General features: G+C 38.7%; 1 protein-coding gene across 19 annotated transcripts in view; it reads left to right on the top strand.

Moving 5' to 3' along the window:
- Positions 1–15,875, top strand: part of shank3a (SH3 and multiple ankyrin repeat domains 3a) — a 184,023-nt gene that overhangs the window by 144,061 nt on the left and 24,087 nt on the right. For 13 of the 19 annotated variants that reach the window (XR_009782713.1, XM_061721999.1, XM_061721998.1 and 10 more), the window contains 2 exons: positions 13,906–13,981; positions 14,822–14,875. Coding sequence is in view for 18 of the 19 variants with exons in the window: in XM_061721999.1 (XP_061577983.1) it covers positions 13,906–13,981; positions 14,822–14,875 (130 nt within the window). In the remaining variant the exon portion in view is untranslated. The remainder of the gene's footprint in view (positions 1–13,905; positions 13,982–14,821; positions 14,876–15,875) is intronic. The other 6 variants (XM_061722005.1, XM_061722004.1, XM_061722002.1 and 3 more) reach the window with 1 other exon arrangement.

Genomic DNA, 15,875 nt, shown 5'->3' with positions numbered 1-15,875 from the left:
TTGGTAGAGGATGGTAATGCCCAGGACTGTTAGGTAGGTAGGAGCACTGGGTGATAAAATTGGGATAAAATTATTTTTTTTTTAAATTGTAAGTTTAAATATACTTGAAGTTTATGCTGTAACAGCTGTATATTTTAGATACTGTAAAGCAGGAGACTCATCAAAGCAAGAAAGTCATTGACCAAATCACAAAATGTAATTTTGTGATTTAATATTCTCTAATCTTGCTTATAAATTTCTAATCTGTTATGGTTACACGATACATAGCCATCAGTGTCTGGTGCAGACACAGCTGAGCAGGTCTCACAGCCTGTCAAACATATTGCCTTAACTTGGAATTATGCGTCAAACGTGAGATCTGGTCAGTAGAGTGGATTTTTATTTGTTTAAATCTTTAGCGAAGGAAATATTTAATACATTTAATGCTGAAAAGTAATGTAATTGGATCAACATCACATTATGGTTACATTTGCAGGTTAAGAATGCCAACATTTGATCCACATCTATATGTCCGCTGACTGGTTTTTAAGAAGACAGTTCAGTTAGTGATTTCCTGTCAGTTATTTGAAAATCCAAGATGTTTTTCTCATCAATCAAGTTCTTCCCACCCAGACATCAGCACAGCTCCAATACTACTGTCATTTAAAGTGTGCTTGATTCAGATTTTGCTCTGGTATAGCATCTGGAAAAGAATTGGTTATATGTTGGAGTTTCTTACAATTTAATAAAAACCTAACCACAGAGTGCTCTGTAGTTATGAATAAGACATCATCTTTGCTATACAAAGATGCTCAGATTGATCTTTAAGGTCTGCAGGTGGATTTGAATATCAAAATCATGCATTTCATAATTTCAGAAAAAATAATTCCACTTCAAAAACTGTTGTCTGCCATTAAGTTAAGAATGATTTAGTTCCTACAGATGTTACTGAAATAATATTGGGACATAATTAAGTATATTTAGCATTTAGCATAATTAAGTTGGTCTGTGTCTGTGCAAGGATCATTTGTCAGCTTCTGGCTGATATTCATGAACAATGTCATTCAAGTTTTTAATACTCACATAGCTGCACCTACAATATTTTACATTTTTTAAGCTGGGATCTCTCCTCTTTGCGTGAAGTGTTAGAAGGAGTTTGGTTGCACTGTAGCCAGCCAGATTCTGTAACAAAATCTTGTAGCTCTATTCTGTATTTCAAAAATAGATAGAGAAGAACCCTGGTGCTTTTCTGTGAAACCTTCTTAAGCGGGAGTCTCCTGTGGCCTGGGCTCAGGTCAGACTCCTGCAAAAACGTCTTCTCTTGGTAAGCAGGTGCATTGTGTTTCTGTAGGTTAAACCAAGACCGCCCACCATAAATCACTGGTTTGGAGACATTTTTAAGGTGTTTCCCATGGATTGTTTGACTTTTATTTTGAAGGGACATGTATTTATTTCCAATAACATTTAGGTACCCTTGTTATACTATTTCCAAAATCATATTCATGACAAAACTACACTGTTAGGTGACATCCCATCTGTCCCCTATTTCCAGCGACGAAAAAACCATTGATCAGCTACAACCAATAAGATGAAGACATGAGCTGATATCACCATGACAAAGACAACCTTGTCAAGTAAGGAGGAGATGCTGCATTCATCCAAGTTTTCTTTTCCTCTCCAACAAATAGTTGCGCAACCAACTTGCACTTCCTGCTGCATCTCTGTCATCAAAACATAGTTTGAACACCAGGCAGTCTCAAACCAGATAGGGTGTAGAGTGACCTAATTATCAGATCATGTTTGTGTGACTACCTGTCACCAGCAAGTCATGTAGTATAAACACCTCAGCGACTTCAAGACTCCTTATAACAAGAACATCTGCTGTTGTTGAAAGTCATATATACAGTATTGAGTGCTTGCAGTCATAAAAATAACAACATCCTAAATCTTCTGACTCGTCTGAAATTTGATTTCTGAGCTACAATTTAAGTGAAGCTCTGAAAATAACAGGTGTTTGTGTAATTAAGTCAGCTCCAGACTACTGGACAAGACAACTTTTTAAGCAGATTTATTTTAGCTGCAGTTATATCTTTTGTATGTTTTGCATTCTTTCTATCTGTAATCCATCGTCTCCTTTCTTATTTCAAGCAGGCTCCTAAACTAACAAAAAGACAGTCCATTTGCAAATTAACTTCTGTCGTAGATTCATATTTAGTTCCAAGCAGATATTGCGAGTTATATATCAGTAAGTAACTTTCCAGTAGCGATGGCTAAAATGCAGACCGAGCCTACAAACGCTGACATATTAGACCATCGCACATGCATGCAAATGGACAAGCTTTTATTCACCTCTATGCATGCACCGACAGTTAAGTTATTGCATTTATTCTGTGTGGAGTCAGCAGACAGATTAGCATAGCCAACTAATCCATCTTATTAGAATGGAATAGAGAGAGAGGGTGAGAGAGGGAAAGAGAGGGAGGGGGAGATAATAAAACACAGATTGGGAGACATGCCTTCGGTTTTAAAGTTTAGCTGAGTCAGTGTAATACACGGACAGGACAAGAAGAGTCCTGCCGTATTACCCTGTAAAAAACAGTCTGCGTAAAGTGTCATAAAGTGACATATATCAAAGTGTGAGTCCGTGTGTGAACGTTGTGTTTGTTTGTTCTCCACAGAGTGATGGCCGCTATCTGCACCTTTCATCAGAAGTCACTCGAGTGTGTTGAGCCACCTCTCTCTCTCTCTTTCTCTCTCTCTCTCTTTCTTGCTTTCTCTCTCTCTCTCTCTCTCTCTCTCTCTCTCTCTCTCTCTCTCTCTCTGAAAGACAGATCCATATCAAATCATAATAGATGACAATACTATATGAACAATGAATCAAAGCTGAAGCAGATCTGACACCAGAGCAGAGACGCATCACATTTGACAAGGCATTAGAGGACAGGAGGTTATGTGCACATGCACGTGCGTGCATGTGCACACAAACAATAGCAAACACACCTATGCTAGATACTGCAAGTCAGCTGCTTTACTGTGCCATGGCTGCTTTGTACACTACTCACCTTTATTGGATCAATTTGCTGCATGAATTCTCTCACCTCCATAGTTTGGCTTCACCAAGTACCCAGTGGTGGACAGTAACGGAGTAAATTTACTTGAGTACTGTACTTAAGTACATATCCTCTAGTATTCCTCTTACTTGAATACATTTCCAAGACAAATATTTGTACTTTTACTCGAGTAAATTTCTAGGAAGGCTGAAAAGTACTCGTTACTTTCAGGTCTGCTCTTTTTTCTTCTTCCCTAAAATCCTATTGGACACAAGTTGTTTTTGTCAAAGGAGGAGACCTAGCACAGTGCACGCTCTCCACTGGGATGTACGTAAAGCGGAAATACGTCAAGCCTCCTCAAAACGATACCGCCAAAGTAGCCTGCGTTTGTCAAGACAGAGCCGCAACAAGTCAAGACAGAGCTGCAACAACGGCTACACCTGCGTCAGGAGAAGAAAGACAATCCGCTGAGTCGTCTGAGTCTGATAATGAGCCGGACTCGGAGCAGGGACTTTCACAAAATCCTTGGCCGTATCTTAACTCAATGTTTGAGTTCGACCGAGTGAAAAACAAGGGCACAGAAAAACCACAGACAAAATTAAAAAATTAAATTAAATTAAAATTAAATTAAAATTAAAAAATATAGTAATTTACTGATGTGGAAAATAAGAAATTTACTCTTACTCTTACTTTTACTTAAAGTAAATTTAAAAGCATCTACTTTTGGATACTTAAGTACCTTTAAAAGCAAGTACTTTTCTACTCTTACTCGAGTAATATTTTGACTGAGCTACTTTTACTTGTAACGGAGTAAATTTTGACCAGTAGTATTTGTACTCTTACTCAAGTACTGGGGTCGAGTACTCTGTCCACCTCTGCAAGTACCATATATATATATATATATATATATATATATATATATATATATATATATATATATATATATATATATATATATATATATATATATATATATATATATATATATATATATATGTGTATATATTCATAAAGTGATTTTTTTTTACTTTTTTTAACGGACTTGAACAGATGCAGTCTAGCCATTTACGTCCACTTGGCAAGAACATTCGCCAGCCTCTCAGTCGCATACGTGCGCATGCGCGCGGTGCTCTCCTCTAGTTTAGTTTGGCGAACAGCGTTGCTGTGGCAACATCGGTGCTGCTAAAGTTAGCTGTGGCTGCGCTCGCGACTGGGTGCTTTGCGTTTATGTGGCTAAACTTGATCTGCTTTTGTGGTAAGCAAAGTCCTTTCCAAAGAACACATATCAATCTACCTTCATCAATGGTGCCGTCTGGGCATTTTAGAAATGTATATTCCACATTCAATGGATAACTTTCACATGGTCCTCCATTTTCACTTTCGTTCTCCGCTACTCACCACACCACACCACCCCCACATGCCTGTCCAGCTACAATGGGAGCTTACCAGCTATGCTAAACAAGCCAATCATTGTCCACTTCAAGGTGGGACTGAACATTGTTCTCCACCCCTTTCATATTAAAGGCTCACATTATCTTATTTATGTGATAAATACTAGTTTTTTGTTTACCATGCTCATTGTGTTTTAGTAAACATTTAAATCACACATCAGCTATCACATTGAGATTGATGTTTGCAATTCATTTTTTCCTCTTTCTTTTGCTTTTATTCCTTCTTAGAATATATTGTTGAACCTCTCTTCACGTTTTGACCTTGACCTCAGTGATATGTTATGATGAGAATCATTTCATGTTTTTGCTCCTTATTGTATATAATTAAAAAAATATATATCCAAGGCTCCCTCCTCTTTGACAGAGCTCATGTATTTATAGTAGTTGATCTCTTCCTCTGACACAACTACAAACTCTGTGCAAGCTCTCTAACAAACCAATCCATTTGGAGGGAGAGGAAGAGGAGCAGAAAGGCAGAGATATGAAATAAATGCTGGAGTTGTTTGCTCGAGGCTGAAATAGAAATGGACATTAACGGCTGAGACGATGACTCATGGTTTTGTTGCTCCTTGTCCAAGGACTCTTATTTCAATTTCAAAAGGAAGAAAACAACGAGTTTCTTTTTTTTTTCATCATGAAAATTATGTGGAGAAAATGTTATTAGATGTTTGGACAAAATGGACCTACCTGAACTTCTTTAATTGTATCATGGCACAGACGTGGACGCCAGCTCTTCTTTGTAATTGATGTGGGAAGACGGACAACTAAAGGAAAGAGAGGCAGCGTTTGTGAAAATCATAGAAGAACCTGAAAGGATAGAGCTGAATAGATGGACTGTTGTCCAGTTATGGTGTCAGATCTGCCTGTGATGTGTAGCAGGATAGATGGAGATGTAACAGTTGTGAAAGCTGGAACAACCAGCTCCACGTTTCATCGTCTGTACTGGGGTAAGTCCGACCTCAATCTGCATCTGCTCTCATGCAAGCAGACTGAGCAGACGCATCACTTTAGAGATGTCATTGATTTGATCATCGATCATTGATCATCAATTCATCGACTTAATTATCAACAATCCATTAGTATTGACAGAAAATAAAAATATAAATTATTTGTTGATACTTCTAATCCTTATTAATGTTTTGTCAAGTGGCCTTTTTTCCTTTAAATGTCAAGCCAAGAAATAACACAGATATCAAAATGTGATTGAGATACTCACTTTCTTACTGCAATTTAATATGAATGAAAGAGATTTAATTAAATAAACAATACAATATCATTGTCTCATATCAGTTGAGGGCTCTCCAAACAAATGAAATCAAATGGTTGAAGCATAGCAGCAATATTTTTATGTTTAATAAATCAGTTACTGATGGCACAGTGCTCATTTTTAGGTCTTTTTTTTTTACAACCAAAAGTGCTTTGCGCTGGTTAGGGGGTACTTGGCTGAAAAAATATTTCACAGGGGGAACATCACTGAAAAAAGGTTGAGGACCACTGCCTTAGACCAAGGACATTGGGACCAGACTGGGGGGGGAGAGCTGGCAGAGAGTTCAGCTTCCTAACAGCCTGGTGGACAAAACTGTCCCTCAGCCTGCTGGTCCTAGCCCGAAGGCTCCTTAGTTCCTTCCTGATGGCAGAATAGTGAAGCAGCTGTGGGTTGTAGGTTCCACAGCTTGAAAGTCATCAACCAGAGGAGGCATAACAGGAATTACACGCTCGTGCATCTGTTTGGGAAGGTGATAAAGGTTAAATTAAAGCTGGATTATCAAGGCAGTCCAGCTAAAGCTTTAGTTGGACAATGTTTGTTCCATGTAACCAAAAACACATTTCTTTCAAGATAGTGAACAAAACCAAAACAGTTTATATGAAGCAGAAGCTGGTTGCTCTTTTTTCGTGCACTAAATTAAAAAACGTAGCTGTAAAAATGTACCTATGTTCATGTACTGTATATCTTAACCCTAGACCAGCTTTGTCACCATATTCCATCTCCTGGGCTGTTGACATTGTGATGCAGAGCCAGAAGATTTGTTGTGAATGCCCTGCAGGCAATCCCCACATTATGTCACACTTAGCTGAAGTCTCAAACTAAAGGTTTCACACTGTCGGCTTTACTTTGCATAGAAATACAACACCTCATGCATACCTTTCTTTCTTTTTTTTTTGAGTTTGCAACAAGGTCAAAACTCAGATAAGTCCAAAAACATGGAAAAGCATGCTATGTTCACTTTAAGAAAGCCTACACCATTCTTATGATGGAAAAATGGCAGACAAATGGGTTGATTAAAGAGGAAAGTGTGTTGCGCCGTAGAAAAGGTATCTTCCCGTACAGGAGAAGTTCAGTCATCTTTTGATGTTGAAAACTGCCTTAGAACTCTAAAGCTTGCCCTTCATTTACTTGAATTTGCTCTGTGTATGGAACAGATAAAGATTAAATTGATGCAGAGTCCACTTTCAGTCCCTCTTTTGTATTGCGTTGTTCTTTTCCTTCAGTGTCCTCTCTCTCACAGTGTCATACAGCAAGCATGACTAAATTCATCTGGCAATGAAAAAGAAAGAAGACATCCTTCTATTTAAATCTCAATCATAAAGGTTTGAGGTAAAAGAATGTCCCTGGTAGACAGCTGATAGCAGGAAAAGGAAGACACTGGCCCGTCCTCTGTGCTGAGTGGAGGTTGCTTGGCCTAGTATCAACCTTTTCTCTCAAAACTCCATTAGACAACATGCAAATTATGTGACAGTACAAAGGGGAGAACAACATTATATCAGAATTCAGGGTGAACACAGCCTTGTGGCTTAACAAGGTCAAGCACAAAGACCAGAAGAAAAGGAAAGAGGAGATGCGCAGATGTGTACAAGGATGGAATTAAAAAGTCAATGAGGCTCACTTGATAAGTGACTGTTGTGCTAATGTGTGCATGTTTGTCCGCAACCCTTATCAGCAGTAAAACAGTATAGGTCCGGTTTTGTGTGTCTGTTAGGTTGTGTTTTCCTTCATCTCTGTGTGTGTGTGTGTGTGTTGGACACTTGTGTGTAGGTGATGTAACTCTTGCGCCCTTCAGACAAGGGCAGTGAGGGAGTAACACTCTACCCCGAGTGCAGGACCGCCGCGGGCTAAAAAAGGGCCATATGTGGCAGAATTCACAAATAGTTAAGAGAGAACAAGATGATGAAAGGCTTGACACATCGCTTTCCACGCCAAATTTATATTAATGTTTATTCCAAACCACTTATACTCTGGGTTTAAAGTAGGCTAGAACAACTCTCCCAAAGAAGCATCTCAGACAGAATGTTGTTCCAGTAAGAGAAGAGAGCAGCTTCTCCAAAACCCACATTCAAAACAACAGGCTTCAGGAAAACAGTACAACTTGCGTGATTGATGACAACATTAGTACATGCACGACAAGAACAGATAGATTATGAACAATAATCTGTAACTTAATACACACTGACTTCACTGTCAGGTCCAATTATATCAAATTCATTCCAATTAAACTTAATCTGTTTGTAATTCAATCCCATGATTAACTAATTCAATCCAATTAATTCCAATAAACTCCAATTGTTGTCCATTGTAATTCAGCTGTACTACAAATGGATTCAATCCAGCACACTATTATAGTTAGCTGATCCAGAATGCCCGAGTTCTCACTAGAACTAAGAAAGTGGACCATATCACTGTAGTTCTGAGGTCCTTACACTGGCTCCCCATGTCTCAGACAATAGACTTTAAAATACTTTTATTGATTTATAAATCGCTCAATGGTTTAGGACCAAAGTACATAAGAGACTTGTTGTTGCCATATCAACCATCCAGACCTCTCAGGTCTTCTGGTTCAGGTCTGCTCTGTGTCCCCAGAATCAGAATGAAACATGGAGAAGCAGCATTCAGCTTCTATGTTCCACAGATCTGGAACAAACTTCCAGAAAACTGCAGGAATACTGAAACCCTCAGTTCCTTTAAATTAAGATTAAAAGATAATTTGTTTACAGCTGCCTTTGACTGAATTATTTAAACACTTCTCAATTTAAATTTAAAAAATGTTAATTTTAGTACTACACTGTAACTCTAGATTAAGTCCAACTTTTGCATTGTAACTCAGTCTTTTTTTTCTTCTCTTTACTTTTCATTATTCGTTTTCATTAGGTAGAGTAACCTGAATTTCCTTTTTACTGAAATGTGCTATACAAATAAACTTGCCTTGCCTTGAGTATTTGTAAAAGGCCAGTTTGTAAGAATTTGCATGGTTACAGAAACAAATGCATCAAAATGTTCAATTTGTTTTATTCACCCATCCTGTACGTGCATGTGATGGTGGCCATCAGTGGGGAGGATAAAACTGTGAACTAGCTCACAGACGTTAGCGAAAGATTGTGAGTTATCCAGGCAAGGATGAGACTTTAGTGTTTGCAAAGTTGGTTGGTTTAGATGAAAGTTGTCTCTTCTTCCAATGAATACAGTGTATGTTGACACATTTCCAACTTATTAGTTGAATAATCTCAACAATCAGTGGTGTGTTACAAAAACATTTTGAGCAACAGTTTTTCTCCACCCTCTGGTTCTGTTTATGTATTTATCAGTTTATTATATGTCCATTATTTAACAATATCACATTATGTCATATCCACATGTTCTTTAAAATCCCAATATCTTGTAAGATCTCAGAGTAGTGAATGTTTGTAAAGCATATGCATTAAAGGCCGTATAAAATAAAGTAAGCATAGACAGCATGCATTATGGAGCCTTCTGGTCTTCTGGTGTTCTCTGTCAAAAATAACTCAAAAACTCTAATAAGCTGAAAGGAAAAGGAGTGCATTGGATTTATTCATTATTGTGATAGACCAAATGAACGAGTCTGCATAAGTGAATGCACCCTTAATTACCAGTGAACTGGTCTGATGGAAATTCTTTTGAGCAGATGCCGTGACTGCATTCCTGCAGCTTTGAAATGCCTAGTTCAGATCTAATACATTCAATGCGCCACCAAAGCAACTCCCCCCCTTTACTCATCCATTCCATTTCCTATTCCATTATATATAAATACCAAAAAGAAGAAAGAAAATACTTTTTTCTTGTACAGCACTGCTCTCGATGTTGACGGAAACCCGCCCTCCATATGTCACTCAAAGTTAGCTGTGCCTGCCAGCTCTTTCGACTGACCAACGTTGGTCGAGCTGCTGGCGAACATTTACAACAGAATATGTCACTTCTCATGTGGTTTCCATGTCAAAATAAGAAATTGCGTTTAGCTGCATTTAGCTGATGCTGGGTTAAAACAAACTGCCATTTATGAAGTGATGATGGCTAACCATCGGCTGAGCTGACTGTTAATCAAAAGGCTAGGCCTCAGATTTTAAATACATTTATTTCTTTAGGCAAATTCTCCTGTGGTTCAAGCAATGAACCCACTTCATTAGTATAGTACTTTTTATAAATGCTATACTAATACCCTTTTCTTTTCATGCAGTGTTATCTAAACAGTGTGAAGGGAGAACTAAAACCAGCATTTTTTTATCTGAACATATGTATATAAAAACTCCAACCAGAAAAACTTGATCTGAACTAAAACAACAAAATGTATTCAGTATGAAAAAAGTAAGAAATATTAAAGTATGTAATGCATTAAAGCTATGTTGTAATATAGCTATAATTTGTAATATAACCAAAAAATGTTCTAAAGTGAAAGCCCTCTGTCTTGTCTTTTTTCCAGGTTCGTGTGTATGTGCGTGCGTGCGTGCGTGCGTGCGTGCGTGCGTGCGTGCGTGCGTGCGTGCGTGCGTGCGTGCGTGCGTGCGTGTGTGTATGTGTATATGTGTTTGTTTGGGTGATGAATGGAAGTAGGTTTGAGGTTATCTGTGCTATCAGGATCCTGCCTTTAGATGTTTTCGGGCTGTACAGAATACATGACAGTTGTGAGGAATGAGCTGCATTTCACACTTTCAGGCTGCAGCTGGTATCACATGGAAATACACGTACTCACATGTATTATACAGTCACAAATGCCACCACACACCACACTATCTGTGTGTACCTTCACACCGTCATACTCCTTTACTGATCCAAAATTTGGCAGATTCTTTTATTTTAAATTAGCCTATAAAAATGATTTTAAAAGCTGTCTGAACAGATATGCGTGGATTTCTCTTTTTCACCAGACTTCTCAAACTGAAGATAACATAAAACATTTTTTTGTACCAAATATTTACTCATGTTTATCTTACGTAGCCTTTCTCATATACTCTGCATGTTTGTTTACAGATTATACAATTTTATATATATATATATATATATATATATATATATATATATATATATATATAAAAAGAGGATACCTTATGACTTCAGAGGAATCTTCAGTGAGTGCGGATTGTGTGCTGATGGAAGAGAAAAGCCAGGCATTTGTAATCATGCTGAAACAAATTAATGTAGGAATCTAAAGGACTGAATTTCACACCGCATTGCTGGAGAATGGGAAAAGCAGTGCACGGGTAAACAGGACTATAATGAGAGGCCAGATGAAGAAAATGAGAAGATAGGTGAGAGAGGGAGAACAGTTAAGTGAGGAGCCGCAGTTAAGTGAATTAATGAACTTTGGGGCACACTGATGAATCACAATTTTCTCCCTTCTTTTCTGTCAAAAGGGGTGAATTAATGCAGTTGTCAGAGGTTTAAGTTATTCTGGACTGACAGCCTATCATTCATACATCGAGTCACATCGACTGGCGGAAGAGGATCTGAGGAATCCACAATCCTATTCATTCCGATTTTTTCCTTTTTCCCATCGTTTACAAGAGATTTTACATTTTTGTAAGAAGGAAACACCCAAATATTCTAGAAATTACTTTTCCCGCTTTTTTGTAAACCAAAAATCACAAATACTACTTAGTTCCACCCACTCTGGCTTTGAACTAAATGAAAAGATTTAAAGATATGCTGTGTAATTCTCCCTATTATTCATTTGTAAAAATGAATAAAATCACTGAAAAGTGATTTCATGATTACCAAGCCCACTTTTGAGTTATGATATGTAAAAAAACTGCTTTAAATGTCAGTGCATTGCTGTACATTAACGTTGACTGCCATCTTCCTCCGTAGGGTTAGGGTTAGGCATCTTCATATGCTCTATTGAAACTCCACCAAGCACAAGTCCCTGCATCTTCTTGCTGTTGAATGCAGATTTTTCACTTTTTTTCAATCGTCCACAGTCTATGAAGGCTTCTCTTTAGTCCACTGTAATCCTATATTCTTATTTTTAAAACACTACAACATTTCTTAATTTGTTTTCCACATGCCACAGCCACTGAGCTACAAAAAAAAGGAAAAAACTTACTTTGTGCTCTCTTAAAGGAGCTTGAGGCCTGATTGAGGCAGAATTTATGAAAAAAATTTGTATACGTTTTAAGTTTTCTAGTAATAATTTCAGATGAAGCGTTCCAAACCAAAACGAATGAGCCTTCTAGCGTATCTCTCCGTTGCCTTGAACAGGCTGTGTGCTCAAAATGTGCTGCAATTCGGGGCCCGAATTTCCCGCGCTGTCCTGCGGATGTGACGTCATGCACGTTCTCCCCGTTTTCCCGTGCCGGCTTCGCTGTTGGCTGCAGTACCCCCGACGGCCGTCGTGGCGAAGGGTGGCGCTAGAGAGTCTCATTTCTTAAAAGGAGCCTCATGCTCCTTTAAAGGAGCTTGAGGCCGGATTGTGGCAAGATTTATGAAAAAAATCCGTATACATTTTAAGTTTTCTAGTAATAATGTCAGACGAAGCGTTCCAAACCCAAAAGAATGAGCCCTCTAGTGTATCTCTCCTTTGCCTTGAACAGGCTGTGTGCTGCAAAATGTGCTGCAATTCGGTCCCGAATTTCCCGCGCTGTCCTGCGGATATGACGTCATGCACGTTCTCCCCGTTCTCCCGTGCCGGCTTCACTGTTGGCTGCAGTACCCCCAACGGCCGTCGTGGTGAAGGGTGGCGCTAGAGAGTCTCATTTCTTAAAAGGAGCCTCAAGCTCCTTTAAGTGTTGATCATAATTTACATTTGTCTTCTCTTTTTGTAAACCCTCCTATGTAGTTTACCATTTGGTAATTTGACTTAACTGCTTTTGAGGTATGCTTAACGCAGCCTCTATTAAATAAAGATTTTGTCCACAAAATTAAATACTTGTGTGAACATCTTTCAGGAGTGATGGTTCCACCTGGGTGGGAGGCTGGAATCACATTACACTTGTTTTGTACCACTATGAACTCAACGGTTGGTATTATAAATGGAAGCTCCTCTGAGCAATCACCTAAATATAACTTGAAAAGTAACTGGCAGGGGTCCTTCGTTTCGGGTCCTGCAAGTGTTTTCTCGCAGGATTCAACTTGGTAACAAGATCAGAGTTGCCTGCAAGCTACAGAAGACATTATCCACGATATCCATATTATTTCTGCAATTCTGCAATAAACTCCTTAATTTTTGGGGGGTATATCGTATATGGTAACTGCTGAGTGTTGGTGGACTCTGGGGAAGAGTTTTTCTTTTTAAATTTCCTTTCAGTAATAACACCAGATACACAAATATGAATTAGACTTAATAAAATTTTAGCTCTCACAACTCTGGTCCCAGCCTGGAGCCTTGTGTTCATACGTAGCCTTTATTAGATACCAGGCTGTGAAATGTCAATAAGCCAGACAAAGGGGGGGACATGTGATTACATTTTAAGGCATTTACGTAGCACCATGCTGCAAATCTCACATCACCGTCACGATGTCCCTATTGTCACAGCCTCCCTCCCAATGAAGAGTTGGTGTGTGTCCTCAAAGGGCCGGGTGATGCTCGGTCAGCAGGTTGTTTAATGCACGTGTATTATTGGGATGGGGAGAAGGTTTTGATCTCCATCAGCAATCACACAGGATAAACCACATCCTACTTAAACCACACACACGTACACCAACCGTACCTGATCTTTGCATATTTAGAGAGAATATTAAGGGAGGGAATGCAATTATGGAATTATTTTACAGTTTCAAAAGTAAAAAATTACCATGGAACAATTATACTCTGTTAGGTTATGATAAATGAAGCATGCTAATGATAATTACTTCTCTGTGGTAGCTTAATCCCTCTCATTCATTACAGTAGATGATTGCTGACATTTTTATACTAACATGCTAAAAACTGGGGCAGATTCACTCTTGAAGTTTTGACATTTTGTGAACTTGTATGGTCACCAAAATAACTAAATTAAATAGAAAACAAATTGACAGCAATGTTGCTACAAACCATGTGTAACTAGTGCACTCCTGAGACAATTTTCATTGTGAAATTATAAACCTTTAATAAAAATGTATCCCCTTTTCCGTCAGGCCTAACAGTAGAATGATAGATACGATGCACAGTTTGGAGTTTTTAGCTTATTTTGTTAGATTAAAAGTCATTTAATCTGTTTTACAGAGACTCGAGAGGACCGCAATAAGAGACTGTTCAGGCACTACACCGTGGGATCTTACGACAACTTTGCCTCATACAGGTACAGTCTCTATGTCTAAGCAAGCTTCAGCTATGCATGGGTCGTGTACAGTCGTGTACACGCTGGTCAAATCACAGACCACTTCCTGTTTACCCTATGAGGGTTAATGAAGTCCATGTGAAAGGGCATGAAGTGCAGTGAAGCTGCTGCCATCTAAAGGACTGACGCTGCCAGCGCACAATGTTCTGATGCTAAATGTCATCTGTATGCATTTGTGCTCCGTTCAGACAGATGATTGGATATACTTTACATGGTTGTGTAGGTACACAGTTATGTTATTGTGTCCAAGTATTTAAGCTTTTAGGTTTCTTCTCATCTAAATTAGGGATGTTGGACACTTGAATAGCAATAGATGCAGGGTTATGTAATGACGTGCAGTCCTTCTGTGATGCCGCACTTTATCACTTTGAGTCATTATTATCAGATATAGAATAATAATAAATAAATGCCTTAAAATAGTCATTTCTTGTTGCTCTCCAGAGGCTCCATGATAAAGCCAATATCAACCCTACTTGGAATCACTGCAGGTTATAGCTACATCGTGGAGGTTGTCGGGGTGTATCACAGACATAGAACATAATAATGCCCATATACTTATATAAGGGGTTTTTTTCTTCATTTTTGAAGTTCTGTAGGTGGACTGAGCAGTAAGCATGGTGCATTAATGTAGAATTGTAGGACATAGAACAAAAGTAAAAGTAAACAGGATAAAAGGGTGAGGACAAATGCAGAGCTATTTAGCGAGCTTTAACCTACACACTTTTCTCTGCACAATGAGTAGTTTAAAAGTGGATAGATAGCTTTTTATGAAACCAAACTTTTGACCTCCCCCTCCTGCAGAAAGGTTGTTCACGGGTCTCCTGGTTGCGGCAGCAGGAGCTCTGTTTTCCCTTGGTAAGTGTCAGAGAGTGGAGTGTTTTCAAATGACCCCATGAATCGAGGCCACTGGTGGAGATGAACATCAGCGCTCTGTGTTTGCCTCAGACGTGAGGGAGGATGGATGATAGTGAAACTCTTCATTTACGACGCAAAATCAGAAAAATGTGAGGCAATATGGGAATACAGATTAAAAAAATTGGAAAAAAGTGATTCTTGCATTTGCTGGGTTTTTTTCTTATCCACCTCATTTGTTGATGTGCATCTTTTTTTGCTTTTCAGATCTACATGTTCCAAAAAAAGTTGATACAAAGACAGTTAGGTGCTGGTAGGGAGAACAATAATGATAATAAGTCTGTAAAGAAGAAAGAAGGGCAGAGTATCTTAACTTTATAAACTAATGTGTGAGAAGATCACTGAAATCTTATAACCAATGACTTTCTGAGAAAGATTGGAACTGATTTGCATATTCGTCTTTCCTTAAGCCACATTAGTACCGAACAGCATTGAATGGTGAAAGTGCGACCCCATGATCTCTCAGACATAGCGAATCAAGAGAAGTTATTCATCAACAGCTGATATATCCACATGGGGAAGCGATTACTTATGGAAACTTTTTTCTCAATGCCTTTTTGCACAAATGCCTAGCATCGAAGGTATCTTGTGGTCAAATGAATCCGTATCCTATTTCCTTTTTTGGAGGAAATGGTTACAGTGTGCTCTAAATTGGAGAAGACAAGAGCCATCCAGACTGTTGTCAGCAACAAGCCTAAAAGCCAGTCTGTAATTGTATTTGATTGTATTATTGTTTGCACTTCCACGTTGACTGCAGTAATCCAGAAAAGTGCATTGCAACTTACACTAAACCCATGCTGCCTTCAAGACTACATCTTTCCTAACGATATCCATGCATTTTCTCACCAAGACGATGCAAGCTCACATATACACATGTTAGGGTGCTGGACTGGCCTGCCTGCAACCCTGACCTGCCCCCAGTAGAACAACGTGTTGAGCGTTG

This window comes from Cololabis saira, chromosome 5 (assembly GCF_033807715.1).
Source record: "Cololabis saira isolate AMF1-May2022 chromosome 5, fColSai1.1, whole genome shotgun sequence".
In the NCBI taxonomy this organism is placed as follows: Eukaryota; Metazoa; Chordata; class Actinopteri; order Beloniformes; family Belonidae; genus Cololabis; species Cololabis saira.
Note: the sequence above shows the minus strand (reverse complement) of the source record. Positions and strands in the feature narration are given on the sequence as shown.